Source organism: Saccopteryx leptura, chromosome 7, assembly GCF_036850995.1.
Source record: "Saccopteryx leptura isolate mSacLep1 chromosome 7, mSacLep1_pri_phased_curated, whole genome shotgun sequence".
Taxonomy (NCBI): Eukaryota; Metazoa; Chordata; class Mammalia; order Chiroptera; family Emballonuridae; genus Saccopteryx; species Saccopteryx leptura.
The window spans coordinates 115,116,569-115,139,314 of record NC_089509.1 but is presented as its reverse complement, the minus strand read 5'-3'; the positions used below and the strand labels follow the sequence as shown (position 1 = coordinate 115,139,314).

Genomic DNA, 22,746 nt, shown 5'->3' with positions numbered 1-22,746 from the left:
CCCAGGCCCTAGGCTCCCGTGAGCCCGGCCTGGGGGGCGGGGGGTGTCACCGGGGACTGCGGGTGAGGGCCCGTACCAGGCTGACACACCTGGGCTTCACCATCGGTTTGTCCAGCTCCTGGGGCTCCCTGGAGTAAAGGGGTCCCCGCGATAGCTGCCCTCCCCTTCCCCCATCTGCCCCCCCAACACTTCTGAGCCGAGGCGGAGGGGCGGCAGGGGGCGCTCCGAGAAGCGGAGCCAAGGGCGCAGGAGCTGGGGGGTGCGGTGTTCCATCCCCCGCGCCGGCCGCACCCCGTCCCGCAGCCGGCGATCCCGGCCCCGCGCATGCACACGCAGCTCCCGCGGGCGCCCCGGCCACGAGCACAGTCACGCACGTGCTGCGAATTGTCCCCGCCCCCGCTCGCCACACACTCACGCGTGGACACACTCGAGACACGGGCACGCCCAGCAGGAGAGCGGCCCTTTTATTCGCTTCAAGACGCGGAAAACTTTCTCAGCGCGACGACCACGAGCGCCAGCACCACGCAGGTGGCCAGCAGGGCGGCGATGACGATGGCCGCGATGGCGCCGGGCCCCAGGGAGCCTGCGAGGACCGAGGGCCGCGTCAGCTCCTGCCCGCCCGCCCGCCCCCTTCCCCTCCGTTTCCTCCTCCATTCCCCCGGTTCCTCCTCCGCCCGGCCCGGCCTTCGCGTACCGCTGCTCTGGTCCAGGCGCTCCTGCGCGGTGCTGTCCTCCGGGCTCGGCGGGGCGGTGGGGGCCGGGGGACCGGTGGCCGCCGGCTCCCGGGCTGGGCTGGTGCTCTCCACGGGGCCTTCTCCCGAGGGCAGGTCGGCGGGCTCGTTCCACAGGGTGGGCGCGGGCTCCTGCGGGCCCTCGGCTGCAAGGCCAAGGACAGGCGCTGGGGCCCAGGCTGCAGGCTGCCAGGGACGACCTCCGCCCCCGAGCAACCTAGCGGAGAGTACAGGTGTGGCCTCAGCCCCTACTGGGGCCAGGCTGCCTCCAGGCCCAAGTCAAGACAGGATGATGCCAGTGGGGAGGCTGGTTGGGGGAACCAATAGAAAACAGCTGTGAGAACCCTGGGCTGGCAGCGGATTAGGGAGACACGGGGCAGGGCAACTCGGCCCCAGCAGAGCCTGGGATCCCCCATCTGAACCTATGGTATGGGCTCTGTAGGCCTGGGGGAGGTGACACTTGGGAGGGACACCCCACAGGGCCAACACAGGTCAGCCTTCCCTCTAGATCAGGGGTAGTCAACCTTTTTATCCCTACCTCCCACTTTTGTATCTCTGTTAGTAGTAAAATTTTCTAACCGCCCACCGGTTCCACAGTAATGGTGATTTATAAAGTAGGGAAATAACTTTACTTTATAAAATTTATAAAGCAGAGTTACAGCAAGTTAAAGCATCTAATAGTAATTACTTACCAAGTACTTTATGTCAGATTTTCGCTAAGTTTGGCAGAATAAATCTTTATAAAACAACTTACTATAGTTAAATCTGTCCTTTTATTTGTACTTTGATTGCTCCGCTACCACCTACCATGAAAGCTGGAACGCCCACTAGGGGGCGGTAGGGACCAGGTTGACTACCACTGCTCTAGATAAAAAGCCAGGAAGGTGGAGCAGTGCCCCGTCCAGGAAGTAGGGTCCTCGCCCACCCCAGGCCCCATGGAGCTGGAAGGTGCCACTGCTGCACAGGGTGGACAACAGAGGCCCCACACCCCAGGGCAGTCAGTCCTGCTTCTCCTCCTTGGCCTTCCCTGGGTAAAGCCATGTGGCCCACAGGACATGGGGTCCAGCACCCAAAAATGCCTCTGTGTGTCTGAGGCTTAAAGCCCAAAAGGGCATCTGTACCCTAGGAACTAAGCCAACACATTACCGTCTCCAGACAGCACAGGGCAGAGGGGTATCTGTGGTCTGTCAGGGAAGCCCCAGGCCACAGTGGGTGCCCCCTGCCCTCTCCTACGAGCTGGGGCTCAAGCAGCACCTCAGTCTCTGGACAGCCTTTTTTTTTTTTTTTGCAGGAACCTTTGTGTGTTCATGGGTGGGGGTTAGCAAGAGTTTGGGGTACCCAGGGGCCCCAGAGAACTGAAGGGACAGGCAGAGAGGCCTGTGTGATAACCCAGCCTCATACCCCACCTCAGCCCCAACAGTTCATGCCAGTACCCACCCCCACCCCAAGGATCCTGGCCCGAGGAGCCATAGCACCGCCCCAACCCTGGGCCCATCCCTCCTTCCTGGAGGGGAGGGCCCCAGCCACCCAGTATAGTTCAAGGCCAGGGTGGCCGCAGGCTCCAGGTCTCTCCTGTCCAGCCCTGACCATCAGCTTTAGCGGGGGTCCGGGCCTGCCCGTGCCTGATCCTGACTGCCACCCAGGGATGCTCTGAGGAGACGCAAAGGTCCTTGCAGGGCTTCCTGCCAACAGGGCCCCTCGGAGGCAAATCGGGAGGAAGCATCAATGCAAGGTCGGTCTTAACTGGGCTTTCAAAAATGTCAAGGCCATGAAAGACAAAGGGAGGTCTAGGAATCGTTCTGGATTAGAGAACAAGGACACGTGACAGCTAAGCATGGATGGGGGGCAGAGGGGCTGCTATGAAAGACAGTTTGGGTCCTTTGGTGAAATTTGAGTAAGGATGTGGTTTAGATTACTGCATCCAGGTTCATTTCCTGATGTGGACAACTAGCTGGTTGTATGAGAAAATACCCTTGTCCTTGGGCATATTTAGGGGCAAAGGGCCATGTCTGCATCTTACTCTCAAATGGTTCAGCATCCAGACATATAGGCAGGTGGGTAGATAGACAGGAAGACAGAGCAAATACGGCAAAATGTTGACACCTGGTGACTCTAAGCAAAGAATCTCCTGGTCATTGGATTATTCGTGCAACTTTTCTGTAAACTTAAAATCTTTTCACAATAGAATTGTTGGTGCTCCTTTTCACAAAACACCTTTGGCAAAGACGCCTCCAGGGACAAAAGGCCTGAGCACCCAGGTGCAGGGGTGGGAGGAGCTTCCCTCTCCTAGGGCCCAAGGCTGAACTGCAGCCCTGGGTCTGGGGTCCACACCTGGGCCCCACCAACTGTGAAGTTGTCCCCGTGAAGAGGGACGAAGCAACCCTGTCAGGCCTCCCTTGTCACTGCCTGGGAGGACAGGAGTCTGCAGGCTTGCAGCTGCTACGGAAGGCTCCAGGACCCAGGCACGCTGCCCTCAGGATCCCGGGGCTGGGCAGAGAAGAGGCCTGAGTGTGCCCACTGCTTGGCAGGCCCTGAGGTCTAGGGCTCACAGACTGTCTCCCCAGATAAACGGAGAAACCACTGGCCCCCACTTGCTCCCCACACACCCAAGACAGGACGGCAGGCAGGCACCACCCTGTCCCACCACTGCCGCCGCCCAAGCTCACCCCTGACTGCCGGGCACCTGTCCAGAGAGGCAGCCACAGGGCTCCTGGGTACAGGGCCCAGCAGCTTGGGTGTCACTTGGGGAATCAGCTTGGAGCTCAGGAGTAGGAGTGACAGGTCTCACGGCCCTTGGGGGCACGGGCTCGCTCCCTGGAGCTAGCCACCCTCTTGCCAGCGCCCGGGAGCCATCTCTGGGAAGAGTGGGCCATTTGAGCAGGACAGCTGGGCGGTGCCCTCTTTGCCTCTCTCCCCTGCGATCAGCCTCACTGCTGCTCCCTCAGAGACCTGGCTCCTCCCTGCTGGACACGCAGGCCCAAGCTGCCTCGTCCCTGCCCAGTGTACCTTCTTCTGGCCTCCAACGCTTGACCAGTCCCTGAGGCGCAGGGGGCTAAGCCCATGAGCCTCCCAACCCAGCGGGCTAGGTGCAGACCCTGGCTCCATCCCCCTCCCCAGGACCAGGGCAGACTGACTTTACCCCCACCCTCTTCACTTCCCCAACCGACCAGACCAGTGGAGCCGGTAGGACCCAGCCTCCTCCGGCCCACACACGTTAGTAACTGTGCCATCAGCGCCATCTTCAGGCCCGCCTTTGTCCTAGGGCCCCTCTGGCTGTGTGTCTGTGCCACTGACTGTCAGGGGAGACCCTCAAAGGCTGGTCCAAGGCTCATCTGTGCCGAAGCAGCAGGCCCCAGGGCCAGCCAGCTCCCTGCCAACCAGGCGGGTGCCGCAGTGGCAGCCCGGACTCGGCCCCCAGCCCCAGCCACCAGCGGAGGAGGTGCAGCTGCCAGGGAGGGGCCGAGGCGTTTCACACCCTCCACGTCTCCTCAGTGAGCTGTTGTACGGGGGGAAAGCAAAGTTACTCCCCCCCACCACCGCCCCAGTCTGTCCCTCCGGGAAGCCACGCGCAGAAGCGGCCATCGGAACTTGGCCAGCAGCAGGCCCATCTGAGGAGGGAAAGAAACGCCAGGCCGAGGACCACGCACGGAGGATGGAGGCCAGGCCACGGGCACGTCAGGCGAGCCGTGAGGCAGCTGCAACGACGTTGACGGGGACGGAGAAGGCAGGGGACCCGTGACCAGACCCAGGCTCCAGGGACCAGAGTAAACAACACTCCGGATGGCGTGCTCTGACCGGGGAACCGGGAGAAGCAGGGGCCTCGTGACACAAGCCTGGGCACCATGGGCTCCCCCCAGCCCCACTGCCCCTAGCCGCCCTGCTTGTCGGTAAATAAGTTTGTTTAGCACTCACTCTGACCACAGGGCCCCAGGGCCAGGCGCCCGGGCTCACAGACGGCCTTTGTACAAGCCATGAAGGGCCTTTTCATCTCTGCCCTGGCCTCCTGCCCGCCCAACCTGGCCTGTTCCCCTGTCCCCAGAGCTGCAGCCACAGGCGACCAGTGGAGAGGGCAGCAGGCCAGCCTGGACCGCAGCCACAGGGCCACTCCTTCCTGGCCTGTCAGCTATAGGACTCCCACCCACTGGGCAGCGGGCAGGGGGCTGCTGGGCCTGGTCCACACCTCCCGGAATGGCAGGAAGGCGGCCAGCCAGAACCCCAAAGACTTCAGGAGGGGTTGGTCTGTCCCTCTTGGCAGGACACGTGGAAGGAGGTGAGGCCAGGTGAGATCCTGGTGACACCAAACACAAGGCTGTCCCCTCGAGCATTCCTGTGGTGGAGGATGAAGTCCACCCACCCAGGCTGTGTACACACAGTGTGACCCCGCGCCTCTGGCCAGCAGCCTGGCCCAGGAGTGCTGGCTACTCGGGGCTCAGGAAACCAGACGGGACCCACCAGGCAGCAGACGTGTTTCACTGGGGTGGGGTGGGGTAGGGTGCCACAAGGATCAGGGCCCCACGGTCCTTGCAGACAATGCCACCCAACACTGCAGGTCACTTCCCCAATTGCTGGGCAGCTTCAACCACCGAAAGGGAACGAGGTGCTTTCTCAGCCTGCGTGAGGGGTGCTTCTGCCCTGAGACACCCCGGCACCCAGTGAGGGGGGCAGGGGATGTTTACACAAGTCCCCCCGACACTGCCTGAGCACCACCTGATGCCTGGCCCATCCTGAAAGCTGGTGTCTGAACCAGGTAGGCCTGCGGTCCCCTGTGAAGGAGGCAGAGGCACCATGGTTGTCACCATCACACAGATGAGGGACACAGAGAGGCTGAGAAACAGCCGAGGGGACTAGAAGGCAAGTGAGGCCCCCAGCCTCTTCCTGGGGCGTCTCAAGAGAGGCTGGCAGGCTTCTCACCATCGCCCATCGCTGCTTGGTGAGCGCGCCCGAACGCGTGTGCCCCCAGCTGCTCTCCCCAGCCGGGCTCACACATCTACCTCCCAGTGGCCTCCCGCACAGACCCAGGAAGGACACTTCCTCAAAGCCCACACTGCAGGGAGGGTCCCAAACCCAGGATCCCCCAACCGGGCCCTCAAGCACTGTTCTTTGGCTACATCATGGCCAAAAAAAAAGAGCTTGCTTTCTGCCAGGGGAAAGACCCCCGTGACCCATGTGTGCCTTTTCTCTCTCAGGCTTTGAAGCCAGTCTGGGCCAGCCCCTCCCAGCTTGGGGCCCCACAGCAATGCCCAGGACTGGGGCTGAGGTCCTGGGAGCCTGCCGCTCCAAGCCTGTTGGGACCCTCCTTCCCGTTGTACCCCAGACCGAGCCACTAGGCTCCACGCAGAGCTGAAGTCCCGCGTCTTCACGGTATTCCCGAGGGGTCCCCAGCCCTACGCTTTCCCTGATGTGGGACTCGCACCTAAGGCTTTGCTTTTCAAAGACTTCTCAGAAAACCAGCAGGGAAGGGCATCAGGGTTTGAGAAGTAAACAGCAGGGCTCCATGATCTTCTGTCCAGCGGCTTGAGGTCTCTGGTCCCTCAGCCACTTACCGTGGGCCTGGTGCCCCTCCTGGCTCCCAGATCTGGAAGCCTTCAGATTTTAAGGTACTGAGTGACCCCTTAGTCCCCCAAGCAGCCAGTGTCCCCAGCCCTGCTTCAGAGGCCATCACCCCCGAGGCTGACCATTCCCGGACCCTGCCATCTGCCTCATGGGAGGCCTCCACCACAGCACCCCAGTGGCCACCCCATCTGCTGGGGAGGACTTCTGCCCCCTGGGCATCACAGAACCCGGCCAGGGAGGCTGGGGGCAGTCGAGCCCAGGGAGCACCCTTACCTGTGAGCACCGCAGGGGCCAGAACCCCAGAGAGGAGCAGCAGCGCCATGCGCAGGGCCAGACAGAATGCCATCCCGGCCCGAGTGAGTGCGGCTGGTGAGCGGGATGCACCGAGGACTGAGCCGGTTCAGTTCGGGGCGGCAGGAGAGAGGTATCAAAGGGCTGGGAAGGGTTTTCATCAATGCAAACTCTGTCCTCCTGGGACACCGTGCCCGCCCCCCACACATGCCAACACACACACACACACACACACACACACACACACACACACACACGCACACACCAGAGTTTACAGAACAGACCGCTTTCCTGAATTCTGGAGCAGCCCCACCCTCAGAAGGGGAAAGAGGAAACTCTCTCTCTCTCTCCCTCACCTCCATGTGCAAAGACTCACCCAAAGAACTGGAAAATGCAGATGCCTCGGGCCCTTCGTCTCAGTGGGTTGAGCTTGGGCCCCGGATCTGCACGGCAGTGCGCAGCGCCCAGGCCTGGGCTCCTCGGCCCTGGGCTGGCAGCACTGAGCGGGCCGGGCGCGTTCAAGCAGCACAGTACTTTAAAAGCAGTTTCAACCCAAGCCCTCTGGCAGCTCCTGTCTCTTTCCAGAAAAGCCCATGTCATTCAACGCCATGTGTCGCCTCTTCTTGCTCTGTTCTCCCAGGTACCCGAGACTTGAAACGCCAGGGTCTGGCTCAGCACTTCAGCCCCACGGCCCATTGCCATGCCGACAACTCCTTGGGTGTCTAATGAGCATCTTCAACTTAATGTGTCCACAGCAAACCTTGAATGCCCTGCCTCCCCAGCCCTGCTCAATCAACAGAATCCCAGCGTCCACCCCCTAGATATCCTAGCCACACAAAAGTTGTCAAAGGTCCCTTTCCTCTTTTCTTATTCCCAACCCCCCCACCCAATGGCTCAAATATACTGCCAACACCCCCTACCTCACACCCTTCCCGGCTTCCCACTGCTCTTTGAACAAAAAGCCAACCTAAGGGCTTGCCTTGGCCCTGCTCCCCTCCCCTCCCCTGCTCAAACTTGATCCTGCCTCAGGGCCTTTGCACTTACTGTTCCCTCTCCCAGAAAGCAGCCATTCAGCTCATTAAATGGCTCTCTTCTTATCACCACTCAGGTCTCCGTTCTGATCAGTTACACCCACTTTCAATCCCATAATTTTCCATTTTTTTCTTAGTACTTATATTTATATGAAATTCTCATTGTTTTCCCTGTTTTTTGAAGACTAACCTATATGTTATGAAGTAAACAAATCTTATGTTTACAGCTTGATAAACTTTTATGCAGGTGAATACACACCTGTGTAAACACCACTCAAATCGAGAGAACATTTCTGACACACCAGCAGGAACCCCTGCCCCTCCCCAGTCAGTGCCCCCAAACTGCCATTCTGCCTTCTATCACCATAGCGTAGTTTTATCCACACTTGAACTTCAAATAAACGGAATCAGATGATGTGAACTCTTTTGTTCAATTCTGTGAAATTCATCCACATTGTTGCATGTAGCAGTAGCTCATACATTTTTAAAATTATTATTTGAGAGAGAAAGGGACAGAAACATTAATCTGCTTTTGTACATGCCCAGGGATTGAACTGGCAACCTCTGCACATCAGGATGATGCTCTAACCAGCCGAGCTATCTGGCCAGAGCATATTGCCAAATAGAATTCAATTGTTTGACTATGCCACAACGTCCTCTTTTATCCATTTATTTATATCTATGTCCACTTGGGTTATTTCCAGGTGTGAACTTGTATGAACACAGCTCCTGTCAATAGTCTTATACACGTCTTTTGGCGAACACACACACCACTTCTCTTGGGTATTCCTTAAGATCAAATGGCTAGGTCAGAGGGTGGACAGTGTTTAGGGTCTGCAGATGCTGCCCTGCAGTTTTCCAGAGTTTGTTCCAATTTACTCTCACCAGCAGCTGCCCCTACATGCTCACCAAACCCTGGTGTTGCCTATCTTTTTATTTCTAGTCCGCTAGGTACGTAGCAATGTCTCCTTGTGGTTGTGTTTCGATGACTACTCAAGTTGAGCGCTTTTTCCGTATTTACTGACCACAGGAATATCCTCTTACGTGAATGGTCTGCTCAATTATTCCTGCCTACATATCTCCATATTTATTAGGGTGGTCTGTCTTCAGTTTTTTGGTGTGTGTCCCAGATAAAAATCCTTTATCAGATACATGTAACAGTGTCGTTAGATGAAGTGTTCATTGGTTGTCAGCACCCCCCCCCCCCAAGTCACAGGACAGCAGGGGCCGTGTTGTGTTTACCAATGCATTTCCAGAACCTGGGGCCATGCCCAGCACACAGCAGGGACTTATCTGGACTCAGTGAGCTGGGTTTTGGGGGATAGATTTAACTGTGAACACCTCCCTGTTCATTCATCTGTGCTGCTTGATTGCTCAGAATCCCATCTTCAGCTTTCTGCACCCAGAATATAACATAGCAACGTAAGTACAATCAGACCCCAAACCACACTCCTGAGACTTTCCTGGTGGCTTACTTCCTGTTAGCATCTGCGACAGGGAGGCACTGCTGGGAGATGGGTGTGTGTGTGTCTGTGAGAGACAGACAGACACATGGCTTCTTGCTGCTTCCGATTTCTGGCAGCATCTCTGGTTACCACAGTGACAAAGGGTCAGGTGCAGGTGGCCGCAAGGGCAGTAGGCTGAAGCGCAGGCATCCGGTCCCCAACCCCAGCAGCCTCAGTGGACAGGACAGCGCTCTGGCCTCGGAGCAGTCCTTCTGCTCCTCCAGCCCAGGCCAGTGTCCATTTCCGAGTTGCAGTTACTAATTTATGAGGAACCTTGCCTTCTATCCATTGCCCCGTCTCCCCTTTAGGCGTCCTTATACCAAATTCTTGTATTAACTCTCTTCTGCTTGAGATACCTGCAGTGGACTCTTGCTTTCCGGTGCTTGGCTCCCAGCTGTTTCCAGGCGTGTGTGGTTTGGCACTATGGTTGAATGCCGGGGAGACCTCACTGTCCATGGAAAATGGGGTCTGGTAACATACGGCATGCCAAGTGTTAGAAGAACCTGGCTGTTTAACACGAGGTGCCTACAGAAAACAAGGCCCCCAAGACCAAGCAGATGCTGCACTTGGCATTTACAGGAGCGATGGTGATCCAACGGAGAGTGAAACAGACTGGCTACTTTTTACTGCGTTGGGTGTTCACAAAAAAGGACAATTTCAAGGATATAAATTCTAAGGTCAGGGCACGAGCAGAGAAGTAGAGAATTTGTTAGTCTTTTGAAAAAATCTCTCACTTCTTATAGATACGGGGCATAAATCAGGCCCCAAATTGGCATGGGTTGCAAAATTACAATCTTAAGTTGAATCACAGCCATGCCAATTCTCTTAGGGGACATTGCTGGCACTGCTGGCGGAGGAAGGGCCTGAGGGCATCTGGGTAGACTCTAGCCAATGGGGATCTCCCACGCACAAACCCCAAGCCTCTTGGTGAAGCAGTGGCCCTTCTCCAATCTGAAGACAACAGCCTTTTCTTGTCTGGGTACTAAATAACCTCAGCTGCTGCCTGACCTGTGGTGGCGCAGTGGATAGAGCATCGGCTTGTAATGCCGAGGTGGACGGTTCGAAACCCCGGGCTTACCTGGTCAAGGCTCATCCGAGAAACAATCAGTGAACAACTAAAGTGAAGCAATTGCAAGTTGATGCTCCTTGCTCCCTCTCTCTCCCTCTATAAAATCAATAAAAAAATCTTTAAATAACCTCATCTGTTAGTACCCTTTCAAGAGGATGCCTGTTCTCAACACCCACCCTGACAGCCCCCTCACTGTCTCCACACCCATGAGGAGAAGCAAGGGGAACGGGGACCGTCTGAGCCAGAAGGAAGGAAGTGGCCACAGAAACAACTGCCAGTTATTCTAGCAACAAGTTAATCACCAAATAAATACTAAGTCAGCTTTCGCTAATTTATACCAGCAGAAAGCTGGAGAACGTGTGTGGTAACCAATTCTAGTGTTAGACTAAATGGACAGCATACAAATGGCCTTAGATCAGGTCAGATATACTGACAGGGGCATGTTTGGCAAAGATTCTGAACTCAAGGTTTAGCTCAAGCATCTGGAATGGTGATTTTCAGCAGGTGTGCCGCAAGAAGTTTTAAAACACACAGTACCTGACTATCAGTTGCATGGTTAGGAAAACTGACCTCTTTTTCCCTTAGATTGTCAAATACAAAAATGACAACTAACACAACAATAGCTGTCTGATGTAAATAAAAAAATTATTTTGTCAGATCAGCAAAAAATGAATTTTTCGGTGTGCTCCAGAATCTTAATTAGTCTGTGTGCCATGAGAGGAAAAGGGTTGGAAATCGCTGGTCTAGAAGTAGCTCTTGCAGCATGGCTAGCTGGCTAACACCCGGACTCGCTAGCAGCCTGGGCTCAATGAGACTGAGAAGCCTGACGTCGTGACGAGGAGGGAAGCCCACGACTTAGGATGGAAGGGACGTAGGAGTGGACTTGTCGTAGGTGATGTGCACGTTCACCACCCATGACACGTCCTCGGTAGGTCCCAAGGTCCACTCCCTTCACTGAGGCACTGAGAGGTGGTGGCAAGGAGGCTAGCCTCTTTGAGAAGCTATGTGGAGTCCGTCCTCTGCAGGCCAGGGCTGGCGAAACGGGGCGATGGGTTTCAGTGAGAGCCAGATGGTGCGGACCCTGCAGTGAGTGTCAGAGACACAGTGGCCACCAGAGTGTTTTGAGGCCTAGAACAAAACAGACGGGCAGCTTGCTCATGGGCCACTTGATAGCTAAACGTGGACAGGTGAGCAGCAATCTGCACTTATCACAACCGAGCACCACGCCTCTCAGCTGTTCCCAGACCCAACATCTCTAGACAGAAAGGGCTCTGCAAGGTGGCCACAGGGTAGAGTCCATCTTCCCCAAGGCACTGCAGCCCCAGAGTGGGGCCGCTGCGTCCTGGGGAAGGGAGACGCTCATATCTTCCGGGTCCCTGGACACTGGCCCTGTGTGGGCACCAAATGCTACTGTGTTCTCCAAAGTGCGAGCGTGTCCAAGTCCAGTGGTGAACGGAGCTTTGGCCTGAGTCCATTTCGGTGGACAAGGAGAAGGGGAGTGGGCAGTGGGGACCCGCCCTGGGAAGGCAGGGCCATGTGTAAGCCAAGGCGCCATGGTGGGAATGGGCCCCCCCACGCCATCATGTTTCGCTTATAAAAAACAAACTCAAGCCCTGGCCGGTTGGCTCAGCGGTAGAGCGTCGGCCTAGCATGCGGAGGACCCGGGTTCGATTCCCGGCCAGGGCACACAGGAGAAGCGCCCATTTGCTTCTCCACCCCTCCGCCGCGCTTTCCCTCTCTGTCTCTCTCTTCCCCTCCCGCAGCCGAGGCTCCACTGGAGCAAAGATGGCCCGGGCGCTGGGGATGGCTCTGTGGCCTCTGCCCCAGGCGCTAGAGTGGCTCTGGTCGCAACATGGCGACGCCTAGGATGGGCAGATCATCGCCCCCTGGTGGGCAGAGCGTCGTCCCTGGTGGGCGTGCCGGGTGGATCCCGGTCGGGCGCATGCGGGAGTCTGTCTGACTGTCTCTCCCTGTTTCCAGCTTCAGAAAAATGAAAAAAAAAAAAACAAACAAACTCAAGAAAAGAATGAACAATTTCAAGACAGTGAATTGTGGCTTATTGCCACACTACAGGGTGAAAAATGGCAACCTGTTCTCAGAATAGACAAAAGATCTAAATTACAAAAAATTACTGCATGATTAACATTGTACATAAAGGGAGGGGCAGAAATAGGGTTTCAGTTGGCAGAGAAAACAATAATAAACAATGATACAAGAATAAACTCTTCCGTGCACTCACAACTGTAACCCTACTTCTGCCCCAGCAGCCTGTGTGTATTTCTGTAGTATTGGAGGTATGTCTCTAGAGTAAACAAATACTGAATTCTGGTCAGAAAGAGACTCCTGTCACAGTGGTATGGGTTAGCAATTATGAGGTCGTGTTGGTATAGTCTAGGACTGAGCAAATAAGGAAATATATCGGGATAACAGGATCCTGTGTCTCCTTTCTGGAAGAAGTACAAATATGAGCAGGGGAAAGGTTGGAATGGCTCCTGTGTGTCGGAACTGAAGTTATCAGGAAGAACTCATGGAATGTACATGTAGTTACAACACGTAGGTCCACAGGTGTATGCACGTACACACACACACACGCACGCACATGCACACACACGCACACACTCCCTTTCTGTGGAAGCACCCCAGTGGCAATGAGCACAACCAGAGCCCAAATTTTGGTTTCCGGATACCATTCCCCGGGAAAAGGAACCACAGCTCCTCAGAGAAACAGTTTCTAAAGCTGGAAAAGCAGGTGACGGGCCTGGAGGACCTCATGACAAAGTAAAGAAATGCTCCAAGAACGATGGGGATATGGCAAAGGGGCAGACACCAAATCAGAGGGCTCACAACCGGCAATCTGTGCGTGAAAACTAGGATCAGATTATAAGCTACATACAGCATGTTCACACGCGTGCACGTGTGTAAGCATGGAAAGTTCATCCTTACAGGACAACGCTAACAAAGGTACAAGGAAACCTTGACAAAGATTGTGGCAATTGTTCGGGAATCACCAACGGCTGCTAAAACTAGTAGATACAGGTTTGAGGAGGACCTGGATGCTCCCAATCTCAAGGTTTGCCACAGAGAGAAACGCCATCACAGTGCAGAAGCCTGGCAGGCAAACATCTTCACTGAGTGATTAAATGAGCGTCGCTAGTGCCGGAGCCGACCCACACATGCTCCTGACACAGTGCGCTGAGGACAGAACATCACTTCTGTAGTATTCCTGCCCAGCAACAACCTCTCAATTAAATCCTGGGGGGAAACACCAGGCAAACTGCGGGCATTCTAGAAAATAACTGATCTGTCCCCTTAAAAAATGTCAAGATGTGAAAGGCACAGGACAGAGGAACTGTTCTCTATCAGAGGAGACCCAAGAAACATGACAACGGGATGCGGCCGGGATCACGGATGGCTCCTACTTCCTTGTAGAAGACAGGAGCGGAACAATGGGTGAAACAGGAACGATGCCTAGAGCCTGGATATTAACTGATCACACTGCAACTGTTTCCTAGTTGATAAGGGATCTAACGTCTGCAGCTTACTCAAGTGGTTTATTCTAAATGCTGTTGAGTCATCACTGATCTTAGTTATCAAGAAAAAATAGAGCAGCTGTGGCACAAGGTTGGCAACTGGAGGGCGTGGGTGAAAGTTACGTGGGAGCTCCCGCTATGGTTCTGGCAAGTTCCAAGTCAAAATAAAAAGTGCCACGGGCTTGCAACCTCCCTCTCCTGGGCCTTTCCGTCCCCCTCGTCTCCCCTTCCTTGTATGCCTCCCCCTCCCCCTGGTACATTTCCTCTGCCTCTCTCCTACCCTCCAAGGGCCCTTCTTCTACCTCTGTAACTTGTTTCCTGAGCCCATTTCTTCTACAGCTCATTTTTATTACCTCTGTAACTTTCTAAATAAACTTTCTCTTGTAATCTGAGTTCCTGGCTCTGAATTCCTTCTTTGCCAAACTCAAGAAACGAGGTCCCTAGCACATCATCTGTACGCTGTACTGTGTGTCCACCACCCCACATCAATTCTCCGGGCCATTTAGCCCCTGGACCCTGTCCTTCTCGTATTATAGAAAAGCAAACAGAAAAGTACACCCACCCACCCCAATAACAGTCACAACTTTTCAATGACTAAGGAACAGACCCAGGCGAAGAGCCTCGATGAATGTTAAAAATGCTACAGGAAAGATTACTGCAGGTTTTCTAACAGGATCAATCAACTAATCACAACAGAACTGACAATGAATTCTGACACAAGTAAACATGGGACAACCAGACAACACTGCTGGACAATGTGACCCGGGCGTGCAGCGAGGTGCACAACATGTCACCAGTGAAGTGCTCTTGGAGGGGGAGGGGAGAGTCTGAATTTAGTCAAGCTTCTAAATTTGACCACCAATTACAGAAAATGCGGGGAGATGAACAATTGGCACCATAATACAGAACTTCTGTGGGCCAAGGATTCAGTTTTCTCAGCTTTATTGTTTTTTTAAGAGGGAACAGGTGGTACCTGTTTAGTGACGGACCCAACCTGCTAAGACTCAATTTCATGTTATCAAAGGGGAGTAACTCACGTTAAGTGTCTCTGTCCCCTACATGAGCTCACCATGGTTGCATTCTGACTGGGGTCTGATAGGTAAAACCTCAAAGGGTACCTACCTGTCACGCGTCGGCAAGGACCCACACTGAACACCAGTGTTGGCAGTGCAGGGTGGCAGGTGCACACGCAGAGCACGCCAGCACTCAGGTAGGTGAGAGCTGAAGGGAGCCTCACAGGTCCGCTAGGCGTGGGTCCCCATTCACGCTGTCCACTAAGAACCCTTTAGGGCACTTAAAATTTATTTCTTGTGCTGGAATCAACCCCAAATTAGAGACTCCGGGTCATGGAGCTCAGGGATTGATTTGTTTCAAGTTCATCAGAGATCTGGGTCAACCATCTCACCGGACAGGTGAGGAAACCGAGGCCCAGAGACAGGGAAGGAAGGACTGGTTAATAAAGAGGCTGGTGGTACTATCCCACCTCCCGGAACCCATACCACATCGCCCCGCTGCGGGCTACTTCCTTGCACTGATATGAAGATGTGTAAGAGGAGGGGTCCCCTATTTAGGACATTCTACTGTGTCTCTATATGAACCCACAAGCTCCCTTCTCCCTTGTAAAATAGTCTGCCAGTGGAATTTATTAAGCATTTACTGGGCATGCTGCTATGCTATTACATTGTTATTGATCATAATGACTGGGTTTTTGTGTATTCCCATTACAGATGGGATCTGAGATTCAGGTTGGCCGGCCATTCTGTGACCGAATGTTCTTTGTTTGAGAAGGAACATTCTAAAATCTGAGATTTGGGTAGGCTGACTAAACCTACTTAAAGCGTCCTAACCTGGAAAAAATTCCCGTTACACAGATGGAAAAACAAGGACTTGACTTGCCTGAAGTAGGTAGTAGGAGGTAGGACCCACATTCAAATCTGACAGCTGGACTCCAGCTCCTCCATTCATGGCACCACTAACAGGGTCACTCCACAGGGCACCTTACAGATACCGAAAACCTAGGTTCTGTGTTGGGGACACTAGACCAAGCATGCTGGGCCCTTGGAAATGGCTCTGGGGTGTTGGCTCTGCACAAGAATGGAAACCAGAGCCTGTCTGAGCCCCCTCATTGCTGAAGCCAGAGGTCCTCAGTGCACAGGCCAAACTGGGGCAGCTGCTAGGATTCCTGTCCCATAATCAATGAGTACAAACGCACCTATCCTAAGCTTCTCCCATTTCAAAACAGGAGGCTGCAGACAATGACTGTGTGGAGAGAATAAGAACCGCAATGATATTTGAGGTGGCAAAGCATTCAACCAAAACCCCCAACTTCCAGCCTTTTCTACAATTCCTGCAACTAACTGCAGCTACGCAGGGCTCCCAGAAAGACTCCTCACAGGGGGCTGCGCAGAGAGCTGTGCCTCTCTGCTCACCCTACTCCGTCCTCCTGCCTGGAACACGGGTGTGATTGCTGGAGCTCCAGCAGTCACCTTGGACCGTGAGTGGCCTTGATGATGGAAGCCACAGTCAGGATGGGGAAAAGAAAGAACCTGGGTCTCTGGGCCACTGCCCCAGACTCGAACTGGGGGCTCCGGATTTCACCTGAGAAATCAGCATCTTGGTTAGTTCAAAGCTGCCTTGCCTTCTGTCACACGTCACCAGAACCTCTTTCTGACCCCCCAGCAAGTTTCTGTACCATTTCTCATGTGGAAGGAAGAATTCAAGGGAAACTAATCTATCACACCTTCATTTAGGGGACAGGTGAACAAGCTTCAATTTAAGACATGATGTCTCTGCATCTTAAGACCAGCTGGAGGGATCAGAAGTTGCTCCCCTGTAATGTCACCGTTTTGCCAGCAATGGAGAGGGAGACAATGGCAGCAGAGCAGCAGCCAGGCAGGGAGCCCACTTCTCTCGCCTCCCGTGGGCAACCACGGGCTGCCTCTCCTGTGCAGTGCACCACACCCATGGTTGTTTCTTTTGTAGCAAGACATTCCTACTGATTAATCCCTGGAGGGAAACTCTTGTCTCAAAGGCGTGGGGTCCCAGTCCAGAACTGTCACTACCAAAAGCCACACAGGCCCATCACGCACAGGGAATCCAGCGATATCAGTGACACACCTGGCTGCCCATGGTCCTGGTAGGCCCTGTGGCTTCCTCGTCAGGAGTCATCTGCACTCAGGTAGGACCAAAGCCACCATCCAGAGATGAGTTTTTTTCTTTCTGTCCCAAGAAACTCATCACTATGAGGCTGACTTCCACTGGAACGTGCCGGGGGCTGCGCCCTTCTGTTCACGGCATGGGCGCCTGCCACTTCTCTGTGAAGTCCTACTTCCACGGTGGACGCACAGGAGAAAGAGGTCTATCTCACAGTAGCACTTGTGTTTAAATCAGTCACATGCAGACTTCCCATTTTTATTAATAACTAGCTATACCCGGCCACGCGTTGCTGTGGCTCAGTCTGGTTAAATGGAAAAGAAAGAAAAGAGAAAGCGCACGTTTCTAATATGTTTAATCTCACAATGCTTGTAGGTATACAATATTTTTTGTTGTTCCATTGTCTGTGCAAATATAGAGATTGTCTGGTTTGCCGACTCGAGAACACACAACATATAATTGTCCAGGTGAGAAGCAATCCGTGTGTAGATCTAAAGCGCACAGTTCTAAAGATTGGCCCTGAGCTTTGTTGATGGTGACTGCAAACGCCAATCGAATTGGGAACTACAATCTCTTAAACTGAAATGGCATATCCGTTGGAATCACAGGAATGCAAGGAACGAGGACTTCACCTCTGAAAGGTCCTGTCAAGATTGTTGCTTCTACGACATTGCTCATTAATTTTTTTACTGCAAGCCACGTGCCGCTGCAAAGCTTTGGCTGGTTGTTATTTCGCAACATGATAATTGGCACACCGATTTTCAATTGCAGCACGTGCAGAGGCATCCTGGCAGATCGAGTGAATACAAAAATTCTGTTGGATAATTAACCGCTTCATCTGCTCCCACAACAGTGTCAATGGACTTGTATGTGACTGCCTCGCTTTGAATGTTAGACTGAGTACTATCGTTAAGTTCGTAGATGTCTTTGTTCTTGGCCACAAGAATAGCTCGTTCACTCAGCCAATCATGATTCTTATAATTGGTTTGAATATTGGGAAATACTTTTTCAACCAATTCTTCTTTTGATGTCACTAAATTGCAAAAGTTATGAGGCAATGAAATTCGTCCTGAGGTCAGATCAACCGGCACCTTTCCGTTGCCAATTTCCAGCAATTGATGTGAGAATATCTTAGCTGATCGATTGTTCTGCAGCTGGACACGCATATTTGTAGTTAATTTTAACGTCTTTACGTGTTGCCACAAAGTAGAGTATTACAGGCAAGCATTTATTTCATCCGCTGGTATTGATCAAGGAATTACAGGTAATGTTTGCCTGAAATCTCCTGCAAGCAATATTAATGCGTTCCCAAATGGTCTGATGTTTCCACACAAATCTTGCAATGATAGATCAAGAGCCTCGAGCGATTTTTTGTGTGCCATTGTGCATTCATCCCAAACAATAAGTTTGCATTTCTGCAATACTTTTCCCATGCCTGATGCTTTGGAAATGTTGCACGTGGGAGTTTCAATAAATTGCATGTTCAATGGCAATTTCAAAGCGAAATGAGCAGTTCTTCCACCTGGTAGCAATGTCGCAGCTATTCCGAACGACGCAAGAGCTAAGGCTATGTCATTTTGGGATCGAATTGCTGCCAGAATCAATTTAATTAGGAACGTTTTACCAGTTCCTCCTGGCACATCTAAGATTTTCCAACCCCATTATTGACAGTTTGCATTATTTGATCGTAAATGCTTTTTTGTTCAAGCGTTAGCTTAGGAATATTTGATTGCATATACAACAAAAGATCACCCGTGTTGTAATTTTGTTCACGATGCAATTCTACATCAAACGAAGCAGCAGCAGATCAATTCGGTGATGGCATTCCCAATTGAGAACTTTGCTCGCGATTTCTAAGCACTAGTCTTCAATCATTATCAATGCTTTGTTGTAGATTTCTGCTGTGAAATCCATGTTCATATTTGAATTTTCCTTGCGTATCCGACGGAAAATATCTTCAACCATGTACAATTTATATTTCTCCCATAACATTGAAATGGAATTGTAAAATATAAGGTCTACTGAAAAGTTCTGCCCATTTTTGGAATAAAATACAAATTTTTCTTACCGTCAATAAACTTTATTAAATAATATAATTGCCATTATTATTAATGATTTCTTGCCAGCATGATGGCAATTTGTATATCCCATTTTTGAAAAATGTTTTATTTTTTGATGTGAAAAATTGAACCAGTGCTTGTTTGATATCTTCTTCATTTTTGAATTTTTGCCCTTCAAAAAATTTTGTAAGGACAAAAACAAGTGATAGTCAGAGGGGTTAAGTCCGGGGAATATGGTGGATGCAACAGACATACTTCTGTAGCATTTCTTCCTTGTTTGAAATTCGTAAAGATTACAGTGGCGTAAATGAACTTTATCAGTAGCCATGGGTACACTATCGCTTTACACATAAGACTAACGTGAATCAACTTTGTTTTAGTTAATTTGCTACGTCAGTATGTATACATTAAGTGAAAAATAAAGAGGCACACATGCGCCAAATAAACATGTGCTTACATGTCGAAACTTGTCGTCATAGAAACAGACAGAACTTTCCGGTAGACCTTATATTTAGTTGTGTGTGTGTGTGTGTGTGTGTGTGTGTGTGTGTTGCTTTTATGTCCAACAGATGACGCTGTTTCTCAAAAAAAGCGTGTTTTTACCTGTCACAGGTGTGACATCTATATAACAGTAGGTATATAAAAACATAAAAATGCGCGTATTCGAATGCAACATGTGTCAAAATTTCAAAGCAATCGGTGAAGAACTTTCGGAGATTTAAGATTTTGAACAAACATTTACATTTTTATTTATAGAGATAGAAGGTGTGGGAAGGGTGCATTTTGTATAAATTTTAATTTCTTCACCTAATCAACTTTAAAATAATATAGAGTGTGTCCATAAAGTCATGGTGCACTTTTGACCAGTCACAGGAAAGCAACAAAAGACGATAGAAATGTGAAAGCTGCACCAAATAAAAGGAAAACTCTCCCAGTTTCATACCTATTCAGTGCAGTTCGATGTGGGCTCAGGCACAGATTTTTTAGGGCTCCTTAGGTAGCTATCCCGTATAGCCTCTACAGACTCATCACTGACTGATGGCCTACCAGAATGGGGTTTCTCCACCAAACTGCCGGTTTCCTTCAACTGCTTATCCCACCGAGTCATGTTATTCCTATGTGGTGGCGCTTCGTTATAAACGCGCCGATATTCACGTTGCACTTTGGTCACGGATTCGAATTTAGCGAGCCACAGAACACACTGAACTTTCCTCTGTACTGTCCACATCTCGACTGGCATGGCCGTGGGCTGCTCCGCTGTATACACGGTGTTACGTCATCATCTGTGCATGCGCACATGCTGCCACATCATCCTACAGAAACTGGGAGGGTTTTCCTTTTATTTGGTGCAGATTTCACATTTCTATCGTCTTTTTGTTGCTTTCCTGTGACCGGTCAAAAGTGCACCATGACTTTACGGACACACTGTATTTAAAATGATAAACACTCTATATATGCCCAAAATGGCTGCCCCAAGATAAAGTCATTATTCAAAAGAGCCAGAGAAGCCCTGGCCGGAGAGCTCGGTTGGTTCCAGCACCATCCTGAAACACAAAGGCAGCTGCTCAGGGCACACACAGGGACAGATGTTCCTGTCTCACACCTGCTCTCTCCTGTCTTCCTTCTAAAAATCAATAAGCATTAAAAGAGAGCCAGAGGTACTCTTACCTATGCTGAAATTAAAAAGAGAAAACCACCCCTCACCTTAGAGCCAATGAAGAGTTCAAGCTCCTTGATGTACCTGCATAAACTTGTGCTATGGTTATTTCCCCCAAATGGTCACAAGTCTCTCCATTCTGCAAGCTCTTCTACAACATGACCTTAGCCCTCCACCCATCAAGGGGAGTGGGGATGTTCCCAGTCCCTTAAACCTGAGTGTCCCTGTGATTACTCTGACAGAATACAGTGTCACAGAAATGATACTACGTGACTTCTGCCTAGTTCTCTGACGGAAGTCCACTGCCACCCGAGAAGTCTGCCCACCCTGAGGCTGCCATGCTAGAGAGGACATATAGAGCTCCTTCAGCCATCAACCCAGCAAGTTCCCACCCAATGTCCAGCATCAACTGCCAGTCACACAAGTGAGCTATGCTGATCCACGCTGGCCGGCCAGCCTCCCCGAAGCATCCTAAGACTGCAGACCCAAGCACACCAGCAGAGATGGCATTGAGGAACTGCCCGGCTGAGTCCTTCCCAAAGCCCTGACTCACAAAACTACCAACAAAACCAAGGGGTTGTTGTAAGCCAGTCTGGGGGTAATTTGTTATGCTGTAACAGTAACTGGAAAGTCTCCATAGTCGAATATTTTGGGTATGTTTTAAAAATCTCTAAAATAACTAATACAGGGTATAAAACAAATACTTTAAAACTCAGGAAAAGTTCAGATAACTTGTAAATATGCTTACAGAAAAGAATAACATGGCAGCTGGCCCTGGCCGGGTAGCTCAGTTGCTTAGAGCATTGTCCCAATATGCCAAGGTTACAGGTTCGATCCCCATTCAGGCCACATATAAGAATCAACTAGTGAACACATATTTAAGTGGAACAACAAATCGATGTTTCTCTCCCTTTCTCTCCCCCCCTCCAAAATCAATCAATAAAAATTATTAAAGAAAGAAAACGGCAGCTGGGAGAGAAAGAAAGCAGCACGTGAAAAAGTGAGAAGTGAGACGGACTCCCAGGGAGGGCGCTGCTCTCCAGTGGGAAATTCCGCAGGCCGGAGGAGCAAGACTGGTCACACCAGCGGAGTCTTCCAGGACTAACACGACTTTGTTCCTCCTACTCTGCCAGCGCCGTCCCTCATTTACTCCCGAACAAGCACAGAGGAAAGTCCAGTTCGGAAGGTGCAGCCAGGGTCTAGAGCACATTTGAGGAAGGGTGCCTGTGGTGGGAGGCAGGCGACATCCACAGCTCAGCAGAAAGGGACAAAGAGGAAAGCCATTTGGTCACACTTACCCATGTTTATCTTGACCTCTACCTTCTCAAACAGAGAGCCAGCCAGTGTCTCACACCTGGCAGGACAGCTCCGGCCGCTCCACGTCCTGGGCGCGCCCGTGTCTGGAGCTGTTCCATGGCACCGAGACAGTTTCATGTAAAACGCAGCCTCGACAGTGAGGACGAGAGGTGCGCTCAGAGAGAGTCCCACCAGATTTCATTTAAGTTCTTTTTTATTTTCCTCCACACTGGCAAAAGTTCCGAGGGAGCTTCAAGTTTTGTAAACATTTTAACTATTCCTTTTCCCCACCCCCCACTTTTGAATTTACAAAGGAGAGCAGGAGTCCCAATTTTAAATGGCTCCCCATCTCCTCATGCTATTTGATCCAAAAACTATATACAAGTTTATAGCAGTCTCTGTATAGTTATTGTACATATTCAGGAGGGAGGGAGGCAGGAAGGGACAGGGAGCATGGTGATCCAAAAGAATCAAAATAGAAACCAAACGCAATCATCCCAAACCAAGCCGCCCTCAGAGCCACTCCAGCCTCTTCAGGCAGTGGTGACAGAGGGAAGGTGTGGCCAGGAGCCGCCCAGACAGTGCTGCTGGCACAGGGACGGGCGGTCCAACGGCTTCAGACCAGAGTGTGCCTGGCAATTCTGGGTGATGTTCTGTGGGGGCTGGTGGAGGCAGGAGGAGTATTTGTTTATAAATAGGGCTTGAATACACTTACATCTGAAGGGAAGGGTATTAGAAGGCCATGACCAGAAGCCAGCACCAGCGCCCCCCCATTCCCTGCCATCCCCTCCATCCCACTGCACTCTCCCATATAGTGGTTTCTGTGGACGCAACGCAGGTCTTATGGTCAGGTTTTTGTTGTTGTTTTTT

At 51.7% G+C, this 22,746-nt stretch overlaps 1 protein-coding gene across 2 annotated transcripts; it reads right to left on the bottom strand.

Annotated features, from left to right (window-relative positions):
- Positions 1-427: 427 nt before the first annotated feature.
- SNORC (secondary ossification center associated regulator of chondrocyte maturation) lies at positions 428-22,707 on the bottom strand. 2 transcript variants are annotated; one of them, XM_066346354.1, is made up of 3 exons: positions 21,879-22,707; positions 695-877; positions 428-583 (listed from the first exon to the last, which is right to left on the bottom strand). In XM_066346354.1, exons 1-3 carry the CDS (start codon positions 22,012-22,014, stop codon positions 474-476), a joined length of 429 nt encoding a protein of 142 aa, XP_066202451.1. In that variant the 5' UTR covers positions 22,015-22,707; the 3' UTR covers positions 428-473. The 2 variants fall into 2 exon arrangements, with proteins under 2 accessions (XP_066202451.1, XP_066202452.1); XM_066346355.1 differs by lacking the exon at positions 21,879-22,707 and adding an exon at positions 6,558-6,682.
- Positions 22,708-22,746: the final 39 nt, after the last annotated feature.

Coding starts and splice junctions, on each gene's coding strand:
- SNORC (XM_066346354.1), bottom strand. CDS start 22,014: ATGAAACTGTCTCGGTGCCATGGAACAGCTCCAGACACGGGCGCGCCC. Junction 878..21,878: donor AGAGGTCAAGATAAACATGG/GTAAGTGTGACC, acceptor TTGGCCTTGCAG/CCGAGGGCCCGCAGGAGCCC. Junction 584..694: donor GCGCCTGGACCAGAGCAGCG/GTACGCGAAGGC, acceptor CGGTCCTCGCAG/GCTCCCTGGGGCCCGGCGCC.